The 17,644-nt window shown below is 30.7% G+C and overlaps 2 protein-coding genes and 1 pseudogene across 2 annotated transcripts; all 3 read right to left on the bottom strand.

Annotated features, from left to right (window-relative positions):
- Nucleotides 1-278: 278 nt before the first annotated feature.
- LOC101213465 (hypothetical protein) lies at nucleotides 279-1,359 on the bottom strand. Its single transcript, XM_004149891.3, has 2 exons — nucleotides 754-1,359; nucleotides 279-625 (listed from the first exon to the last, which is right to left on the bottom strand). Exons 1-2 carry the CDS (start codon nucleotides 1,113-1,115, stop codon nucleotides 556-558), a joined length of 432 nt encoding a protein of 143 aa, XP_004149939.2. The 5' UTR covers nucleotides 1,116-1,359; the 3' UTR covers nucleotides 279-555.
- A 5,490-nt stretch (nucleotides 1,360-6,849) lies between these two features.
- Nucleotides 6,850-8,781, bottom strand: LOC101211780. Its single transcript, XM_004149886.3, has 4 exons — nucleotides 8,359-8,781; nucleotides 8,109-8,244; nucleotides 7,868-7,961; nucleotides 6,850-7,764 (listed from the first exon to the last, which is right to left on the bottom strand). The coding sequence occupies exons 1-4, from the start codon at nucleotides 8,634-8,636 to the stop codon at nucleotides 7,310-7,312; spliced, it is 963 nt and encodes a 320-aa protein (XP_004149934.1). The 5' UTR covers nucleotides 8,637-8,781; the 3' UTR covers nucleotides 6,850-7,309.
- A 3,050-nt stretch (nucleotides 8,782-11,831) lies between these two features.
- LOC101213699 lies at nucleotides 11,832-15,807 on the bottom strand (annotated as a pseudogene).
- Nucleotides 15,808-17,644: the final 1,837 nt, after the last annotated feature.

The following is a 17,644-nucleotide window of genomic DNA, read 5'->3' as shown; positions in this document are numbered from 1 at the left end:
AACAAACGAGTTTGAATTGATCTCTTGTTTGTTTTTTTCATATCCATTTACTACTCTTTTCCTTTTCTTTTAATATAATTCATATGGGTTGATTGCTTTGCATAAAATATATTTCAAAGAGAGCAAAATTGATATTTTATGAAAACTTGTGGATCAAAATAAAAACAATTTCAAAATAAGTGAAATTAAATGAGAACAAACATTGAAAGCAACCATAGAACTTCAATTGAAGAACAAAAATTAAGCTTAGGGTTTCCATTAAAGAAACGGAATGAAGATGAGAGAAATAATCAAAGCATGATATAGAAAAATGGGAACAATTAAATTGACGAGTGTTTCCATTAAAGAAACCACTCAAACAAGCTACAAATTTCATGAACAAAGTTTTCTTTCTCCATAATCTAAACTTTCTGTTTCCAGATCATGATTAATAATTATACAAATATTACACTTCAACCATCCTAATTGATAAATCTATATATACATATAACATATATTGATATCTACATATACTAAACACCCCTGATTGATCGGAAAGAGGAAGCCTAAATTGCATCAGAACAAGAACGGAGCCGGAGAAAACGCCGGGATCACCACCGGAATCGCCGACGGACTTTGCCTAAGGCTGAGAGAGACAAGAGGGGAAAAAATTTAACAGAAAGATTCATTTCAGATGTCGTTTTCATTTCACGGATCCTTACGGTTTTGAAAATCATATGGAAGATTCATGAACTGACAAAAACGTTAACGTACCTGAAATCGTTACTGTTATTACGGCCGTGAACTCCTCTGCTTTCTCCGTCTCGGGATCTACTCTTTCTTTTCACCGATCGTTCCAATTCCGTCGTCTGCTCATCGCTCTTCTCTCTCTCCATCACTACCAGAACTACCTTATCCTCTGAAATCGCTCCCAGCGACGGCTTCCAATCGGCGGCTAGTTTCGCCGCCGCCGAAGGTAACAACGCGCTTCGTTTTCTCCGCCGGTGTTTTCTGGTGGTAATCGGAGGCAGAGATCTCATCTCCTTGGAGCCTGCCGCCTCTGTCTCCTCCGGATTGTCTATGCGCGACATGTTGACCGGCACGCAGCAAGAAACGAACTCAAAAAGGAATTTCATCTGGAAAGTTAAGCGCTCCGGGGAGTTTCAAGAGTGGTCAGAACGAGAAGGAGGGCTCTGAACTGAACCGACTCCAGGAAAGAAGCGAGAGGTTGAAGGTAGGAGAAATTTAGAATGGGAAGCATTGAGTGATAGGAGGGGAGACCATTTTGTGCTCCGTCGTAGAATTCCGGTAATTGGTGGCGGTGGTGAGTTCCCTCAGTGGAGAGGACTTGGTTCTCAATTTATAGAAACCGTTGGGTATTGAATTCCCGGTATCTACATTTGTAGCAGTCTATGCAACATTACGAAATGATCCTTCAACCTCTTTTCTGAAATCACAATTCCATGGGCATTTTGGGGATTTAGACTTTCCCTATTAATTTTCAACTATATATATATCCCAGCATTAACTGTTGATGTGATAGGTTAGATATGGTGATACAATATATGTCAATGAAAATTAATATATTTTTTTGTTTAAATAAAAATCAACCAAGCAAACAACAACCTCACCTACGGATTCCTAAACACCCCATCCTTTGTGAGAGGAGATCAATACAATTTTAGAAAACATACAAATTCTTCACCAAGCAACTTTTAAAGAATGTCAAAGTTGTAATACCTTAGACACAAAATTAAATTCTTAATCATTTCTCACAATATTATCATCCCTCAACCTCTCCAATAACATAGGTATGAGCATAAGCATGAGTAGCATTCAAAACTGCTGTAGAAGATATCAATGTTACTAACATCATTATTTTCGCTCTTCTCTATAGGAATGTAACAAAAAAATAAAAGGATTAACAAAATTCTCCACAAGAATATCTTAAATGAGCATCCCTAATTCCTTGGTACAGACTAAAACTATATTTTGTCCGTTAAATATATTATATTTAATTCAATAAAATTTCAAACATATATTTTTCTCATAACCTACAATGTTATCGTGAACTCCCTTCTTATTAATATATTAATATATAGTTTTAATATAAATCCTTTTTATATTAATTTAATATTATTTGAATTATTTTCAAATACACTAACTTTCCCATAATATATAGCTTTAATTAAATCTATATTATAATGTATCAAGATATATTATATTTTATACTAATAGTATAATATACAATTAATATATTCCTCTATAACCTAATTTAAACGATTCAAGTAATTCAATTAAAATTATGATTTTCAGTAATATGCTAGCAAGAAACAAGGAAACCTAATGGACCTATAAATTATAGGTTTCAATGATGTAGATTAATTAGTTAAATTATTTACTTAATTAATCAACATTCACCCTTTCAAAACAGGCATTATATGTGTCATTTATAATGGAAGAGAAGATGACATTGAAGATGAGAAACAACAAAGAAGGAAAAAAAATAATGGAAGAGGAGATGAAAAAATCATGAATAAGAATATGTGAGAATATGAAGAAGGAGAAGTACTAATTTGAAAAAGATGTAAAAGCATTCTAAAGCAAAAATCAAACCCAACCAGAGAATGACAAGCAAATATGTGTCAATTATGTTGTTTACAATTGGTCATATTATAGATGGTATTGATGGGGTTAATTATGACCAACCCCATGTGGAAACTTAAATATAACGTAGGATCTAACTTGGGCATAAACTTAAATGCACAATCAGTGTGCGATGATAAATAAATGATAGCTAACAATAAATATAGAGACTTTAAAACAGAGGCGGCGGGTAATGAATTCGAAGAGATGAGCTTCGATGGTAAACATGAATTTCCTTGAAATATATTTAGTGAGTTAGACATGAATACATTAGGTAGCGTTCGGGAACACTATCCATTTATAGTTCTAGTGGTGAGTGACAATATGGAATTATGTAAGGGAATGATTTGTGAAGACAAATAATGCTACAATATATGGTCAAGTGCTTTGTTATTAAAAGTCACACATGTGAAGTAGTGGAGTCAACATCGATAAAGTGAGTCATTCAATATAAGAAGTCAGTAGAGAAAAATAAATTAGTTAAAATGTGAGAGAAAATTGATTTTTTCATTAGAGGAATAAAAATAAATTAGTATTAAATTAAAATAATAATAATTAATAAAAATGTGGGAAAGATTAAATTAGTTAAAATAAGAATTAATTCAAATAATTCTTATTTAAAACGAACTACAATTTTTTCATTCAAATCCTTAATTTTTAATTTAAATTCTTATTTTTTTGAACTTAAATCCTTAATTTAACCCATTTTAACATTTATCGATTCATTTTAACTAATTCATTAAAATTATTTCATCACATTTTAATTAAATTAAAAAATAACTATAAGGATGAGAAAAAATTTAATTCCCCTTTTAAATCAAATTGAACATCCAGTTTTGCTATTTTTAAAGAAAAAATATGAACAAATGTTTTGGTCATAAGCTTAATTTTTTCAAATGTTTTCGTCAATCTTGCAATTGTCCCTTCAAATAATGATAAAATAAATGACAAAAAAATGGAATATTTTTTAAAATAGCAAAATAATTAAAATATTTACAGGATACAGCAAAATTTTAGATTCTATCTCTGATAGTTTTCTATCAATATAACATAATAATGATTATGAGTGATAGAATTTGCTATAAATTGTAAATATGAATTTGCTATCGGTTGTAAATATTTTGTCAAATTTGCTATCTTAAAAAAAAAATTCAAAAACAATTATATGTGAAAATGATATTTATATGCAATGATTAAAACTGAAAATAAGAACTAAATAATTACTAAACTAAAGCTAAAACTTAATATATATATATATATATATATATATATATATATTTTGTAAATAAACATGAAAAAAAATTGCTAATTTTTGCTTTTAAAAAAAATTTGGTCCAGCTGACATGATCTTAGCTCAATTAACACATGTATGTTCGACAAGAGGTTTCAGGTTCAAATCTAATACAATACCTTTCAGAAAAAGAAAAAAAATGTTTAGAATATTTAAGTGAAAATTTTTGTTTTAGAAAACCTCAATTTACATTTTAGATCTACAAAACACTATCAGAGGGAATTGTATTCTAAAATAAATTAGGATTTGAGATAATTCTATTTTCAAATGTTAAATTTGGATAGACGTAAATGTGCAATATATTTTCGTGTGCATCAACCTTATGGTATGTGGTGAATTAACATAATTTGTATAATAAAATGACATATTTTTTCAAAAGAAATATCATGAGTTGGACATTGGGTCAACATCTGCATCCAAAATGTGAACCAAAACACACCCCACTTTTATTTTTTCTCACATTATATTTGTATATTTCAGCACATAAACTTCAATGTTGGGTCAAATGTGTCATCTATATATGCATCGTTTCCAAAACCAATAGGGAAATAGATTTATATTAAATGACAAAGACCTGAACTAATTTCGTTATCAGTAAAAGGAAAAATACTAACAATTTTGATGTGTATAAATCAACTCACCATTGTATTACAATATTTATGAGGTATGTGTGCTTTGATTTTTCTAGAAATAACTTCAAACACATTATTCGAGAAGAAAAGAACAACACAAGAGGGAAATAGTCCAAAGCATGAGGAGATATGACCAAAACAAAAATGTGTCCATTCGAAAACATAACATAAACTGCATTTAAACTTACAACCAAAATTTTTGTCCTCATATGATGACAAAGCATATAAGATTTCAATTCCCTCAATGTTTTGTAATTTTCATTCCTAGTAATTGCTTCAACAATAAGGCAAATATGTGTGGTTTTCATTTTTCTTTTTATTCTTCTTCTTTTTTTCCCTTTACTCTCTTGTTATTATTATTATTTTGGAGTTATACGTGGCAGTGACCATATTGAGTTTTCTTTTCTTTTCTTTTCTTTTAGTGTAGGCCATATCGATTGTTGGTGTTGTATGGAGGCCAGATGGTTTTTCATTAGGACAAAAGGTTCGTTTGGGTAGTTAGAAGCCATTAACTTGAACCAAATTTAGGGGAGAACATATTGAATCAACTAGAAAGTATATCTATTTAAATTAAGCTATGATGTTTCAAAAAAACAATTATAAACTATGGACTTTTATTGGTATTCTAATCTACCAACTTACACTAGGTTGAAAATTAAACATATTTTAATTAAATAAGTTAAAGGAACGTGTTAAAAAGTAGCAAAATATTACTTTTGAAGTTGTTAAAAAAAAAATAGTAAAATCCATCCAATTCTCTTTACCTCATTTAAAATTTTTGTTATATTTTGTAAATCATTTCTTTTTTTTTATGCTACTTGTCACAAAAATCATTTCTTTTTTTTATGCTACTTGTGACAGTTCCCTAAATTAGGAGATATGTGAATTGATTTATGGGAGTTGACAAAAATTAAAGGATGTGAGTTAATATTTAGCAGGAGTTTTAGGATTTTATTTAATTGTGGTGTGAGTTACTATCCTTATGACAATCCTATAAATAGGATTCACATTTACGTTGGTGAGACAACTAGGTATGAAAAATAATAGATACAAAGAGAGTTAAAGTTTTCCAAAAAAAAGATTTTTACTCACAAATATTCTATTTTGTGATTATCTATTTGGAGTGTTCATCACACGCTTCCAACAAAGTAGTATCAAAGTTTGAGTTTAGAGTATAAAATTTTTTTTTTGCAAATGGCAAACAACAATTTAGTTTCTCTCCAAGTGTCTCGACTTAAAAAGAAAATTATAGTAGTTGGTATATTTGAATGAAAACTCTACTTGGTTCACGAGATGTGTGAGACATTGTTAAGTATGGTTATGAAGAACCGAGAAGTGATGAAATTTTGAGTATACAAAATACAAGAAAGAAAGATTTATAAGCAAATTCCTCCCATTTATTTAGAAATTTCACCAATATAAGTGTATCTTCCAAAACCCACCAAATGCAACTATTTATAAGCAATTTGACAAGTATGTAGTGGATTACATAGTCATTAAATATTCTCGTATTTTCAAGACACATGACAAAGGTGTTGGATGTGAATGAGAATGACACTAAGTATAATGAATAATGACATCTGTTTTACTAATATTTATAATAACTTTTCCAAAAACATTTTTTTCATATTAAGTAGCTCTTTAATAACACTCATCCTTATCTATTTGCAATATGTAAAATTATATAGTAACATGCACCAATTCAAGTTTTTACATTAAGTAGGTATTTGATAACACTCATCTTTGTCTATTTGCAATATGCAAAAAAGATTTCTACGAGTGGCTTAAAAATAATAATTAAAAAAAAAAAGTCATCTGAAGCACTTTCACAAAGATAATTAATTTATTTGTTTTACCCCTTGATAAACTTGTCTAAATAAAATAAAATATTGAAATAAAATAAAATATCATAAGACTATGTTTGATAAACTCTTCAATGCTAACCGGCTTTGCTTCTGAGAAGAGAAGAGATGATCTACAAGGTCGAGTTAAAGTGTTTTCCATAAGCCAAAACAAGTTTCAGAAAACAAAAATCACTTTTTATGATGGTAAGAAAGTTGTAATAAAAATTCTGAAATAGGACATTCACCATACAAATCTCCCAACATTGCCAGAGACATTCAAGGAAGAGGTGGTCAACTACTTTGTGTGGAAGGGTATCCTATTAAATGCTTTCAGTTTCTAATTCTACAGTATTGCTCGAGTCTCATGGTTTCAGCATAACATCAATCTTCACCACAAAAATACTTTCATTTCTTTTAAAGAAGCTCTCAGATTATGGCCACAAACTTCTTCATACAGTTCTATAAAAACCTTTTTGGGTGTCTCGCAATTTCTCATTCTAGCCACGAATAAGGAAATAGAGAAACGGTTGGCCACTTGGACCTCAGTTTGGCCTTTTGTTTTAGCCATGAGTGTCCACACTCGACTAGTTTTATCGAACTATGAATGGATCCTACAATATTTCTACCCAAGTGGTTGTAACAACCTACATTTAAAAGGAAATAACAACAAAATGGAAATAACAACAACCTACAACATTCCCTACGAGGAATAAGGAAGTGAGTTTCAATAAACTCCATAATATCAATCCCATTATCCAGCTAAAAAGAGTTGTTAAGATAAAGTATCTCCCTTGTACTATCTATTAAGATTTAGCAAGAGAAAGTCTCGTACAAGTTATAACATAGCTAACAAACTCTGGAGCCTTTAATTGGAGGTCTACACACTGCTTCCACAGGTCCAGCAGAATATTATGAGTCTAAAGTCGCTTGAAAACTGCAATCATAATAACCATGATTGCCAACCCTGTAATAGATGTTCCTGTACCCATGCCAGGGACAGAACTTTGGGAATTTTCTTTATGATCTGATCCAGAAACACTCTCTGAAGCTGAAGAAGAAGATCCATAAAAGTTAGGAAGATAATTGGGTATGTTAGTCGCCATTTCAACAACTGAACTTTTTAGGTTCCTGAGCTTTTGCACAAAGCCTGATCCAAACTTTCCACCTTTCATGGTTGAGTTTTCTTTATCATCTGATCCAGAACTACCCTCTACAACTGAAGATCCAAATAAGTGTGGAAAATGACTAAGTACATTCTTCACCATTTTAACTACGAAATCTTTCGGATTCCTGGTCATTTTTATTTCGCTTGCTTTTGATTCCTCCACCTGGGAAACATTTTCTTCATCTTCATCCTCATCGGTATCAGAACCTTCATGAAATTTAACCTCGTCAAGTTTTGCAACAGAAACACAACATTTTTTCAGCTGCAAAAAGATAAATTGGATTCCAAAGAAAATGAAGATTGTGATTACTGGTTTGAAATGATTGGATGAATTTCTTGACATCAGGATTCTCAAACACAGCTTCCTGTACCTTCAGGTCCGCGGCGGCGGAGGCGACAACATTCTGAAGAGCAAATGGAAAATTGAAACAGACAGATTCAATTCAAAGACCTATCATTTCTCTAACACTTGGAGAAATTATTATTAATTGATCCATTGAACCTCAATGCTGTGGTTACTAATCAAATTTAATGGCGTGAAAATTAATTACCTGAACTTCAGGGAAATTGCATAACAAATGAAATGCTTGATGAACATGCTTCACCCCTGGTCTGTTATGTACTATCTCAGAGTTCAGAGGCAGAGAAATTTCGGATGAGAATGGAAACTCTGATTCAAGATACATCCTAGAATTAAGACATGCAAACAGAGTTTCCAGCAAAATGTTACAATCATGGGCGAAAAATTGAGTATAGAATCAAATAAATTAGGGGAAAATGAGGAGTTATGATCGATCTTACGCATCCAAGGCCTCCTTCAAATCTGCTGTGGACTCCTTTGATTCTTCAAGGTTAATGAAGCGATCAAATACGAGTCTAGGGACTGGCTCCCCAGCCTCCATGACTAGCTCGGTTTCATCGGTGAAGAGAGGGTTGAGGGAGAGAGCGGAAACAGGACGAGTGGAATTGGAAAGCAATTGCTCCAATGACTGAACAGGCGGGGATTTTCGAAGACGGTTTATGACAACTCCGACTCCGGCAGTCGCCATCGAGGTGAATCTAGTAGCTACGGTCGGCATGATTTTGGAGAGTGAAGGCAAGGTTTGAAACCCTAACGAGTGTTGAAGTGAAGGTATGAGAATAGAGTTTTGAGAAAAGGTAGTAAAGACGGGAAGATGGAAACTTCAGAGGTAAGTCATTGGTTTCAAGTCTAAGTCTTGTTTTAATAATATTATTATGGTTATCCCTCCTGCAACTACAACCTCCATACTCCTACGTCCAATACATTCTACATACTATAAAATATCATCCTATTCCTAATGTATTTTTTAAAACTTATTACTTTTTTCTCTCCATTTTCTTTCCAATCTTTTAAAATTTTCTTAACATCTTTACCAAATCATATATTAAAATTATCAATCTTCTACTCCATTTATATTTCAATTACATTCATTTTCAAATAATTTTTATCAATTAAGAATTATCTAAATAGATTTTACAAACCATCCATCCAATTTCATTTTTGTATGTCTTTCTAAATTATAAACGAGATAATAAATATTATATTTAATTTGAATTTTAAAAATTGATTTTGTAAATACAGGAAAAACAACCTCATGGCCCAATACCATAAACACACAAAAATAAAGGTCCACTAATTTTGTCTCATCTTTTAAGGTTTCTTTATTTCTTTATTTCTTTATTTCTTTTTTCTTTTTCCAATGTTTATATTATATTTGTCTAATTATTATAGAAAATAACATTTGTATGAACTTAAATCTCAACTATATATCTAAGGTTTGCCAAAAGTGGAACTCCACATTAACTCATTTAACCTAAAATCAGAAATCTTTCTCAACCTATTGAATTAATATTAAGAAATTTGTACTTAATTTTTAATCCATAATTAATTTCTTTTTTGATGGATAATTATGATGATGGTTACAATGCACTTTTAATCTCATTATAATTCATTTTTACGTTAGTTTATTAATTATATAGTGCTTGTATCTCGCTAATATTTTAATTTTTACACAATTTTCTTTAGTAATCTTCATCTGTTACGAAATAAAAAATACATAATGAAGCAAAAAATTAATAAATACAGCAAATAATAAAAAATAGAAAAAAGAACCATGATTATGACTTATTTTTCTTTTGAAATATGATGATTACGTTTTAATCATTTTCAAATTTTTTCACCAACAACGAGATCAAGAAAATGATTAACTAACAAAATTGGATATAATTTTATTCAAACTTTTCAAAATTTTATGTTTAACATAATTAATTATAAAAGAAAACGTTACCATTTCAAATAATGTAAATAAATGATTTTCGTATAACAGTAGAGTTATTAAATTTAATAATAGTAACGTACCTATCACTGATAGTCAATTTTTTTTTGCTATAACTTGTAAATATTTTAATTTATTTTGCTATTTTAAAAAATATTCCTATTTTTATATTGTTTTTATCTCATATCTTTATCTTCTAAGTACTAAATAATAATAATAAGTATTATAGTTTATGTGAATATAATTTAAATATAACCAATATACTGTTATATACTAATAATATTTTAATTAACTTTGGCAACAAAAAAAAGATTGTAACAACTAATTTTAATCAACGAAATATTTAGTACACATCCATCCTTTTCTCCTTGAATGAAAATGCTTAAATTATCTATTTCATATTTTAATTATTTTTCAATCAAAAGCATTTACAATAAATTTATGTTCTTAAATTAATACAAAACTCAAAAGCACTCACTGTACTAAAACTAGTGGATTACAACCATAAATATTCATAAATTAGAAAATTAACGTAACATAAATTTAAAAAATAAAGGAAAAAGTTTAAAGAAAATTTCATCAATTTAAAAATTAACTCAATATTTTCAATAAGTTTCAATAACCATAAAATTGATTTTAAAACAAATGAAAAAATTTGATTGGAGGGAGAAAAATAAATGGATATTTAAATTTAAAAATTAGGATTTAATTTTATTAAAAAAATAAAATTTATTTGTGGTTTAAAATAAAATTCAATTGCATGAAAATGAAAAAAAAAAGAAAAAAAGAAAATAAAAGGTGAGTCTTGAAGACTTCACCCTACACAGAAAGCATCAAAGCTTCCGCCTATAGTTGGACTAAGTTGAGTTAGTTTTCTTTTGGTAAACTTAAAGAATAACAATTTTAAAGCTATCATCCCAAAAAACTCCTACTTACATAAAGTGCAACCTACTCTCTTAAGCTAAAATAAAACAAAATTACACATTAAACCATATGAAATCAAAAAAAGTTAGAGGGAAAAAAAAACCAATAGAGCTAAAGTGTTTTTTTGTTCAAGTATATGAATTTTGGCAAAGTTATTCCATGGTTTATTTGTGCATTGGTCAAACTTATATTTGTACAAAACTTTATTTCATTGAAATTAAGGAATTTTTTAGGATTTTTACAATACTATCGGTTAAAATTTGTGGGCAACTTAATCAAAATTGATTAATGGTAAAATTGTAATATATATTTTAGGATCCAATTTGATGAAATTCAAAGTTTATGGCCAAAATTGATATGCTCATAAGTTCAATGTCCAAATCGGTCTTCCACCTAAAATAATATTTTAAATGTTATTAGTATATGAATATATTTAACCATCTGAAAATTAAATCCCACCGCCGTAAGTTTTAAAAATCCAACAAGATTTATTAGACCCCGTAGGTATTATGGAAAATCATCTAAAGAACCATGTGTTTTGATAGCATATTAAGAGATAGAATAGCAAAGTGCTTTCTTATTGATCTAACGATTGTGCATACTTCACTTTCTGTATCTCGATCACCTACTTCTCCTATAGATAGCACTAATGTTCTGAAGGATATCTAGAAAGACGGTCCCAAGAATCAACTACTACAATAATTCTCTTGTCCAAAAGATTCTCAAGCTGACGAGTTTGGATTCTAATTTTAGGAATCTGATGATCTTTGGAAACAAATACAGCAGAGGCAAAGCCACCACTTCCAGCAGGCATAGACATTGGATTCAAGGAACCACAATAACTGCATTAATTTCAAAAACATCAAACGAACAACTCCACCATGGTACAAAATCTGTGCAACCATCTTGAAAAAGTAAAGAAACAAAACTGTAATATAGAAGACAAAATTTATAAAATCCCCAAAAAAAAACTATAAAGCTAGGTGGAAGTATATTTTCAACATTAACTACAAATGTTAGTGTCATCTTGATCTTATATACTGTATACACAAAAATATATATGGGTACATATACATCTAGAACATGTTTAAGTATTTATTTGTATAAGAGAAAGCATATAATGTGTACAGCAAAAGACACCCCATGGAACAGAGGAATCTAACAAATTGCCACAACAGCTTACGAATGCCAGTTAAGCTTTCTGATACCAATGACACGTCCAGCTGGGCGTGGTGAACTAGAAGAATCTCCACTAGATGCAGCTGTTGGAGCATCATCAGCCTACCAGGAACAAGATGAACATCTTCTTCCTCATCATCTTCTGCAATAATACAATCATGTGTGCATCATAATGGGATTGTGTGTGTGTGCACAACCGCCCGTGTGTGTGTGAGAAAGAATGAGAGAGAGTGAAATTCAAAGCACAATTTAAGCTTGAATTAGAAATACAGAGAAAATTAATTAGTAACTTCCTGACAGGGACGTTGTTAACCTTTTTGCCATCTTCATGGAGTTGGCATATAATTGAAATTGTAATAACTCATGAAAATCAGACTCCCAACCTAATCCTCCTTTGCCCCCTCCCACCAGCCAGGCCACCAACCATACTGAATAGAAATTTATATTGGAAACACAAAGGAAAGTCTTTAGTCATTTTCACTCAGGGAATTTGCTAAACTTTCTATATTTTCATATTTAAGTTATCATATAATTAGAATTCTCATAATTCGTGAAAATATGACTCTAACCTAATCCTTATCCCCCCTTCACCCTACACAAACATCCACACACACATTTGTACGTTAGATCCTTACATAATTCACACTACCCTTCTCAGTTTTCAATTAATAAAATATTCGTGAGAATAAAAAAAAAAAATTACCTTCGTCTGCTATAGTCAGAGACTTCTCTTCATGCCACTGATCTCGAGATAGAAGTTCAACTGCCACAACATCACCATCAAAAGCCCGGTTCATGTTGGTACGCCTATAAATAATAATTTCATCACCAATACTCTCACTTCCAACATATGCTTCAAATGGGTTGTATCGATTAACACGGAGCTTTCCTTGATGATATATACCACGATGCAAACCAGAAGCAATTTCTGACATGGGTTTATGCTGAAAGAAAGAAGAGTAGGATATGTTAATAACCAGAAACCTTATAAGACTCTAGTATTTTTCCTGAAATAAATATAGTTTAGCATATTCATTGTAATACCTCGGAGTAAAGAACCTTTCTCTTCGATGGCCTCAAATCTTCAACATCCTCCTTATTTGCATCTGTATTTGCACTTTGCACTAACAGATCAAGTAAATGAGTTTGCCCCAATGATCTAACATAAGATTCAACTGTAAAGACCAAACAAATTAACCAGCATGACATAAAAAGCTTGAGAGCAAGAGAGAGAACATAATCATTACAAGCACGCCACATGGTAGACACCAAGAGGCTTGAAGCAAAGCTAAAAATAAATAAACATCTAACATACTTGTCTCTGCACAAATTCCCTCTTCCATAGCCCTTCTCCTATTCTCTCTGTCATTGGTTATGAGTAGAACACAAGTAGCACCACCAAGATGATTTTGATACCACTGAGCAGCCACTCGAATGGCTGAATCACAATGTTAGAGATAACTGTCAACACAATTTAAGCAAGCATTTATGATTTATCTCAGTTATTAGCTTATGAAAACAAACATAGAGAATACTTTGGCAGTTACTGTAAATGATGAACTAGAATGTTAGCATGAATACGTATCAGCTATAAATACTGTCCAAGTGGGATAGAGAGGATGGATGAAAGAACTATATACAGTCCAACTTCAGTACAACATTACAGCATCAACTTATGTAATATCAAGAGAATACCTCCATCATTTCGATCATTTTACTTTCTCCACTCATGTCCTTAATATATGTATCCCTGCCAAAAAATAATATCATTAAAGGAAACTCAAAATTCTAGCCACCATGAAAGTTCAAGTTTTTCCGTACATATTTTGATAGTTTATCCCATGGGAGGTTATAAAAAGATTTATAGGGAAACACACCACATTAGAGTTGTAGGTTCATTTACTATGAAAAACTTAGGCATCATACTTCATTCAGCAATTACAATAACTAGTTAAGCCCTAGTAAAGCTCCTATAAGTCATAGTTAGTTTTTTCTTTCAGTTTTTACTTAAGATGCATAAAACCACACACTAGCTTGATGTACGTAGAAGTAAAACCAAAGGTACTCCAATCAACTCTTGATTGGCACAATTTCTAACTAGAAGTTGGTATTAGCAAATGAGTTAGAAGAAAATAGCAATATCCCAAATTTTCATGTAGTTCAGAAATACAATAAAAGATGAAAGATTTTGAATCTCCAAGCCAAGTGTGAATTTATCCTGTTGTTTATTAAATAGTACAATATTATTTAGAGATGACTCTGAAAGGCAGCAATAACGAAAGTGTAAATAGAAAGCATATATAGAAAGCATACTTGTGGTGCTCGTTAAAGAAAACAAAGAATCTCCACAGGGGATTGCTGCAGAGAGCTCTAACTCTGTTGTAAACAGATAGGTTCTTGTTCTTAACCTCATCCAGCACAACTGATAGCATAACCACGTCATCAATAGCAGAATTCTCAAGCAAACCAATCTGTAAAAACGCATCATTTCATAAAACACTAAAAGTTGAAAGCTCAATGTTGACAACAGAAACCAGACGAAAATAACCTGAGTAAGAACAACATTGGTGTCGAGAACTAGAATTGGCGATGTAGAAGCACCCAAACAAGCAACTGAAGACTCACATTTTTGCAAAGCGAAGCCCACAATATATATCATCTCGAAGATAGTGTTCTCTCACTTGCTGTCATGAAGAACAAAAACCCAAAGGAACAAAGTAACAATAAAAGGATGGAAACTAATGAGATGTATAAAATAAGGCCCAAGATTAGTAATTTACTGACCCTCATCACCTTCCCAGACTTCGTCTTTTTAACAAACAACTTGTTGTGCGACATGTCTTCTGAAGGCAGCTTCAACTATTATTCCACTAAAAGATATAAGAACAATTCATGAATTTGAGACATATTCTTAAATGAAACTAACTACTCAATCACCCAAAAGTAAAAACAACCACAAGAAACGGTGAAGTGCTAAAGCACAGCTAATTCCATAAAAAAAGTATGAAAATCATGGATGCAAAAGAAGAAGAAAAAAGAAAGGTGAGTAACCCGACTTCTTGAGATCTCTAATAGGGGTCATTACCACCTACATACAATTTTCCCAACCAAAACTAGTTGACAAATTTGAGGTAAAATAAAATTTTGTAAATAAATAGAACATTGTAAAAACAATTTAATGGGAAAAAGACAAATCTTTTGTTCGCTCCTAAAAACGTTGATAAAAAAAAAAAAAACATTTAGAGTGAAAACGGCCAAGTCAGGGGATCCATTCCAATAGAGATAGCCTATAAGAGGAGAACACCCGATAAGCCAAAAGCAAAACCCAAATAGAAAAAGATACAACCAAATGAGAACGAGGAGAAGAGGGATAAAAATGTACTAGCCAATCAATAAATGATAAAATACAAATGAGGTAAATTGGACACAAAAAACAACATAGTGATCCTTTTTTATGAAGCAAATCAAATTCGATGACGACCAAACTTCATGAAGCCCATCAATGTAGAAGGAGAGCCATTAGAAAGCAGAACCTTAATCCCAGAACAAAAGAAAAGGTGAAGCCATAACAATTTAATGTTAAGTTGAAAAAAACTCCTCTAGCAGTGGTTGTGCTTTTTTGTCATATGATATAGAACTGTCTAGGATCCATAGTTTCTTTCATTCCTCTTTTTTTCTTTGTTCATAACCAGTGGGGATACTTTCAGGCTAGGATCGCCTTGATGGAAAGGCCAAGATCTGAAAACCATGCACAGCCAATGCCATCAAATGTGAGGCTAGGTTGAAGGAGCCAGCAGATGGACGGTGAAAATCGTACCATTCTTCTTCTATGTGAAAAGGAGAAGCCGGTGGAGAACTCAAGGGTTGTAAGTCAAAACACTGATACTAGTGCATGGCACCGTCACCAAGTTGCCTCGTCATGCACTTCCAAGTTCCAATGCTTATTGTTCCTACTTAATCTTATATTTTGAGGTAAAAAACCCGATGCTAACATTGAGTTGCATGACCAACAGCCTAAGCAACACATTGTAAGGACCAAACTTCCAAGTAGTAATAAATACTTGTACCAATCAGTGGGGAATAATTATATTAACAATGTTTTTTTCTAAAACTATTTAGTAAAGTAGGGTTGTTTTTCACTTTTTTTTCAATTTTTTTTTTTTTGTTCTTAAAAACTAAATTCTACTTTTTTTTTGTTTTTATTTTTCATATAATTCTTTTTATGTTTATTAAATTTGAATTTTATTTTCCGTTCTTAAAAACTAAATTCTTAAAATTTAATACTAATCTATTTTTTCTCTCCAACGAAAAAGTCTATTTTTTTTATGAAGATTAATTTTATTGTTAGTGGAACTTATTAAAAATGTGTACTCCTTATCTTTTTAAATTGATGAAATTTCTTCCAATTTTTTTTTTAATTTTAAAATATATGTTTTCGTTAAATTTTTAATTTATGGATGTTTACCATTGTAATCCATTCATTTTATATTATTTAAAGTCCGTAAATTTTTAAGTAATCGCTTGTTATTGAATAAAGTTAACAAAACACTCATTCATAGCATGTAACATATCATAAATGTCATAACATGACATGAATATCAATCATAACGTCATTATCATGTGATTAATATATCATTCATCATAACATATCAGTCATATCATATCAATCATAACATATCAATCATCCATATCAATCACATTATGCTTCTTAGCTACATCAATGCATAATAAAAAATATATTTTAATTTTACTTTTGAATGTCTAGTAGTAGAATCTTTTACATTGAGATTAGCTAAAACAATATTTCTTTTGTTGACAGTCAATTCTCATTTAACTCAGTCCAACAATTTTGGTAATCAACCTTTGGGTATAATTTATATAAATGACTAATCCAAAAAAAAAAAACCAATCAAACCAAAAGAAAATAATCCAACTTAAATCCATAATTTAAACTATTTAGAATAAAAATATAAATATTTAATGGGAGTACAAAAACCCAATCAAGTACTCACCAAAATAGCAAAATGGTTCAACGGATGGCTTGACTAACAAATGAAGGCAGAGTCACATATAAGTGCACCAAAGTTTTCACATGGAGGTTTATCATAGGGTCATTTGTAAACAATATAAATGACACATAATTTTTGTCATTTTCTATATAAAAAACGACAAACAATATACATAATTAATCATTACAAAAAACACTAGAATAAAATTTGAATTAATAAAAAGATCACATAAAAACAAAAATTAAACTAGATTGAATCAATAAAAAAAGTTAATTACATATATAAAACAAAATTAAAAAATATTTGTAGCCCATATAACAAAAAAATAAAAGTCTATGAAACCACTCAATATTTGTATGAATTCTAGATTTGCCCTTATTAGTTTTGAATTTCGCGTTGAATGTCTACTCATCTTATTAGTTCTCATTCTCCTTCTCCATATTTACCCATCTTCTTATTCGTGATATCTCCGTGACTATTCCATATTTTTTTCATTCTTTGTCATATCTCATATTCAGCGTCATCTCCTTATTATTTTTCCATTAGCAGTATCATGTTCTTTTTCTTTCACTATAAATATAAACGATCGTTTACCAAGATTATTGAGATTTTGGTACATGATCGTGTAGGTCTCTCCCCAATATTTATGTTCACCCCTTTACTACTCTCTACATGTTG

Source organism: Cucumis sativus, chromosome 3, assembly GCF_000004075.3.
Source record: "Cucumis sativus cultivar 9930 chromosome 3, Cucumber_9930_V3, whole genome shotgun sequence".
Lineage (NCBI taxonomy): Eukaryota > Viridiplantae > Streptophyta > Magnoliopsida > Cucurbitales > Cucurbitaceae > Cucumis > Cucumis sativus.
This window is presented reverse-complemented; position numbering and strand designations above follow the sequence as displayed.